Source organism: Netta rufina, assembly GCF_964035555.1.
Source record: "Netta rufina genome assembly, chromosome: 23".
NCBI lineage: Eukaryota > Metazoa > Chordata > Aves > Anseriformes > Anatidae > Netta > Netta rufina.
The window spans coordinates 2,919,217-2,924,209 of record NC_140147.1 but is presented as its reverse complement, the minus strand read 5'-3'; the positions used below and the strand labels follow the sequence as shown (position 1 = coordinate 2,924,209).

Genomic DNA, 4,993 nt, shown 5'->3' with positions numbered 1-4,993 from the left:
TGCACGTGCCCGTGGAAACTACGAGCAGCTAACGCTCACTGCGCGAGCCCCCAGATGGGACTAGACCCAAGCTCCTGCGCTCCGTATGGGGATGAAGCCAGAACCATGTTACCTGCTACCTAAGGCCTCTGCTGCTGCGCCGGTAGCTTGTGGATATGGTCCTGCACCAGGCTTCACACACAGACTCTCAGCTCTGAGCCAGCCCCAGAGGTTTTAGTGGCAGCAGAGCCCCCCGGGCGCGGGACGGACTCCGATCACCCTGCGATACAGGGCTGCAGCGCTGGAGAGTTACTATGCAGCTTGGACTGCTTGTGGTGGTGGTTTTTCTGAGCTCGATGGATCTAACAGGCAGCAGCAAAGTGGTGAAGGGCAAGAGGCAAAGACGAAGTACGTATGAAACGTTTTTCTTCTTCTCTGCTCCTCGTCATGCGCTGCCGTTCGTGGAGAACGGGAATGTTTGTGGATGCGCAGGGTGGGCAGAGCCTCCTGGTGCCCAGCGAGGTCTCAGCCTTCCCCTGGTCCTGTGCAGCTCTCCTGCTCGCAGGATCCTGCCTGTTGTGGTCCCTTTTCCTGTGGTCATGGCCGGGGAGCTGCAACCCGAGGTGCATGGCAAGGGCGGGTTTTAATTATCCCCTGCGGCCAGGACGGGCTTTGGCCAGCCCCACCCCGGGACTTGAGCAGCCCAAAACGCACAAAAGCAGCCGCATGGGTTTCCCCTCATTTAGGCGAGCTCGTTTTAGAACTGGTTTGCATTCAAACGGCTTTAAATTGAATTACAGAAAAAATGATTTTATGTTAAAACTGGGACTGCTGGAGCTCCGTGAGAACAGGGAAAACTCGAGGTCATGGCTAAAGCTATTAAACACGATTCCCAGCGAGTCTTGGTTCGTACCTTTGCCACAGAAGCAAACCTCAGTACTGTGGGGTGCAGGAGGGATGGGGCTGGATTCCTGCAGGGATCCCTGCTTCCAGAGCCCAAAATGCAGTGGGGAGGTTGGCCCAGACCTGGCCAGCCCTCCTGGCAGCCGGGCACCTTGGGTCCCCAGCCTGGGGATCCCTCTTGCTTTCTGTCTCAATTTGTCTGAGGCTGCAGCAGCCTCTGCACCCTGCAGACAAGTGGGGACTGGTGACGGGGCAAGGACAAGGAGCAGGGGAGCTGCTGGGACCCCAGGTCACGGTGGGAGGGAGAGGAAAGCTTCCCCACCTCTCAGGCTGGCATGTGAACACTCTGGAGCTCCACACTTGCTTTTGAAGTGTAGTAAACACAGCTTTTAAAGGAATACATTTTAAAATACACGGTCTCTCCATAAACAAGGACACTGCTTGCATAATAAACTAATAAAAATAACCTGCATTCTAGCCTGCAAAGAATGCTATTGGTTTCAAAACAAGCAGCATTTTACATGATAATTAAAAGCAGAAAACTCTCAAGACATGGGATTGAGTATTTTTCTTGGACTGAATCTAGGAGCTGAGAACACATCTCTATTTTGGGGGCAGTGAAATCTCCTACGCTGCCAGATACAGTGAACGCAAGAGGGGTCACAGTGAGATGTAGCTTGGCCTCAGCCCGGCTCAGAGCACAAGGCAGGATTACTCAAAGTGTTTCCCTCCAGCACTGCATGGCCCCGGTCCCTGCTTGCCCTGGAGGTGTCCGGAGCGGCACCGCTGCGTGACCTCTCTGTTTGGGTGAAATCCTGCTCTTACAGGGCATTTAGGCAGTGGGGTGCTGTTTGTAGCTGGTGGCTGCTTTGGAGTCCTGGACATAGCAGATGCAGAGCTGCAGTGAGTGCAGGGGAGCCAAGGCATCCCCTGGGCAAAGCCATGCGCAGGGACAGGGCTAATGAATTATTGAGCTGGGTTTGATTTGTTCTCTCCGGGTGGCACTTATGTCAAGACATGAACTCATACTTCACATCAAATATTTATGGCAGCTTCCCTCAGAGGGGGATTTGTCTCCAGGAAGCTGCTGGCCGCTCTCCAAAGAGCTGGCTCTTGCTCGAGTGGCAGGGCTCAGCAGTGATGCCCCGTCTCAAGCTGGCCGTGTCCTTCTTCATGGGACAACCCCAAGCCCTGGGGACCATCAAAAAGGGCAAGGCTGGGGAAAAATCATGGAACTGCAGAGCTCTGGTGTCCCTGTGCCAATGGGTGGGTGCTCACTGCTGCCTCTCTCCTGTTCTTCCAGTTAGCACCGAGCTGAGTCAGGGCTGTGCCAGGGGCTGCGACCTGTGCTCCGAGTTCAACGGGTGCCTGAGATGTTCCCCCAAGCTCTTCATCCTTCTGGAGAGGAATGATATCCGGCAAATCGGGATCTGCCTACCATCCTGTCCACTGGGATACTTTGGCCTTCGCAATACAGACATGAACAAGTGCATCAGTGAGTATCAGTGGTGTCTCCGTGCCGCGGGCAGGTCGTGGTGCTCCTCTCCTCTGCCTGTCCACGGTCATGAAGCAGCTCTCTGAGTGAGAACTTCAGCCCGGGGCTGCCTCGTTCAGCCAGAGCACCAGAAAGAAGCTGGACGTGGAAAAACACGCTCCATTCCCCGGCAGTTTCATGCAAACCACCCTGACGGCCAGGTTTCTGTCCAGCTCAGTTTCTTTGCAGCCCATATTGTGGCTGCAGCTGGAGCGGCTGAGACCGGGCTTTGTTCTTTCCACTTTCCCACTTCAGCCAGTTGGTGCTCGGGCTGAACGCAAGCCCAGACCTTTTCCACCCTGCCTGATTTCCACCTGGAAGCTGCTGCCGCAGCACAGTGGCTCTGTCCCATAGCAGGGAACAGTGCAAAGAAAACTAATGGCTATTCGAGTAGCACAACCAGGCCTGGCAGGGCACCCAGAGACTCGCCCTGGCTCCTTGCAGCCTCCTTGGAGCCAGAAGCAAACTGATGAGAGCAATCAGGAGCCTCCTGAGCCTTCTGGACTTAGCTCTCCCACTGCCCATGCCTGCTCCCTGCCCACCCGTACCCTCTCCAAGCTGCTCTGCCTGCACAGCCTCAGCCCCAGCACACTCACACAGTGCAAATCACAGCTCCCTTGTGCTGCTCAGGCTAGCCCACCCTGCCAGCACTTGTGTTCGCGTCAGACTGCGTGATGGCTTTGTGTTTTTGTTCCCCTCAGAATGCAAAATTGAGAACTGTGAGTCCTGTTTCAGCCGAAACTTTTGCACAAAATGTAAGGAAGGTTTGTATTTGCACAAAGGGAGATGTTACGTCACATGCCCTGAAGGCTACTCTGCTGCCAACGGCACCATGGAGTGCAGCAGTCCTGGTAAGCGACGCTCAGGCACCTTCCACTGAGCTTTCTGTGCATCCGTCGGGTCCTGTAGCATGTATTGCTTCAGGTTGGCTTAGGTGATAAAACAAACCCTTCAGAGATGGTGCTGCACTGGTGTCTAGTGGGTGATGGTATCGGCATCCCTGTACCCAGCCCTTTGGAGCCTGCTGGGCACTGTAGCACCATGACATCAATGCAAACTGCTCGTGGAGTGTGTACAGCTCAGGGTTCACCATATGGTAGGAAAGGGGGTGTTGTGAAAGCCTAGGAAGCTGCTGGGGAAGCACACACGCTCCTCCAGCCTTGGGAAGGGAGAGGTGCAATGCTGCAGGGGGGCTCCTGGGAGGGTGAAGGCAGCCATGGAGAGACGAGAGTTACTTCTGGCCTTTCTTGTTATCTGGCAGCACAATGTGAAATGAGCGAGTGGGGGCCCTGGGGGCCCTGCTCCAAGAAGAGGAAGCTGTGCGGCTTCAAGAAGGGTAATGAGGATCGAACGCGGCGGATCCTGCAGGCTCCCTCCGGAGACGTGTCCCTGTGCCCCGCCACCACGGAGGTGCGGAGGTGCACCGTGCAGAAGAGCCAGTGCCCCGAAGGTGAGTGAGCACCGGGCGTTTCACCACCTCTCCCCAGCACCACTCCACGTGGCAGTATTTAGCCTAATGGCCCAGCATGATAAAAAGGCAGCTGAGCAAGCTCCGTGTGCTGCACAGGTGGGAGGTGTCACCTCCTTTGTAGGAATGCTTAGGTCTGTGCTTTTCCCGGGAATTGCTGTGTCCACAGGATGAATGGTGGCTTGGTCATCCCCTTACGGGATGGACAAGATTGTGGCTGGGCTGACTGCTTGGAGGGGAACCGGTTCTGAGCAGTGAGTAACAGCACGGGACCAGCGAGCAGGGAGGGGGGGGACGAGCCCCGCCTGGCTGCCAGTGGTGCAGGCAGCAAGGCAGCAAGGTGCATTAGCAAAAGGGAACAGGCTGCAGCAGCAAGGAAATGCGAGTCTCAAATCTCCTGCCAGAGGCTGGGAAATGCAAAGCTAAATCCAGGTTTGAGCCACCTTCCCTGTGTGTATTTAGGAACAGCTCGCAGTACAAAGAGCAGGCTGGCAGGTGGGCACCTGTGTGGTTGGAAGGGGCTCAGCGACCCCTCAAGCCATGCCAGGAGCCCACAGGACACCGCTGGGCACACTTGTCCTGCTGGGAACCTCACCCCTGCCCTTTGCTTTACTGCAGGGAAAAGAAAGAAAAAAGAAGAGCAAGGAAAGCAAGATAATACCAATGGGAACAGAAATCGGAAAGACACCAAAGATGCTAAGTCTGGCACCAAGAAGAGGAAGAGCAAACAGAGAGGGGCCGTGGTCCCCGCCACATCTGCCAGCCCTACCCAATAGCTGCCCCTTTCCGTCACCTGATGGCAAGACTTCATTGCTGCTATGTATATGAAAGCTTTATTGAACCAGAGCACTGCTACACAACATTACACATGTTCCGAAAGACAGACATATACTCCTAGACTAGACCCGACAGAAGCCACATACACGATACTTAAGGAGGCTGCACCCCCAGGACGCGGACGGCACCCCTCCGGGGCGAGGAGCGCGAGTGCTCGCGGAGGGACGTGGCAGTGGGACGCTGCAGGGACAAGAGGTGAGGATGAACCAGAGCAAAGGACAAGGGCACGGGACCTTATGACACAGTGCCTCCACGCCGAGCCAGCCGCCTGG

The 4,993-nt window shown here is 55.7% G+C and overlaps 1 protein-coding gene across 1 annotated transcript; it reads left to right on the top strand.

Annotated features, from left to right (window-relative positions):
- Window positions 1–293: 293 nt before the first annotated feature.
- RSPO1 (R-spondin 1) lies at window positions 294–4,660 on the top strand (the record flags this gene model as incomplete). The annotated part of the gene is made up of 5 exons (XM_084300626.1): window positions 294–387; window positions 2,186–2,377; window positions 3,118–3,267; window positions 3,678–3,866; window positions 4,503–4,660. The coding sequence occupies 5 exons, from the start codon at window positions 294–296 to the stop codon at window positions 4,658–4,660; spliced, it is 783 nt and encodes a 260-aa protein (XP_084156752.1).
- Between the last annotated feature and the right edge of the window lie 333 nt (window positions 4,661–4,993).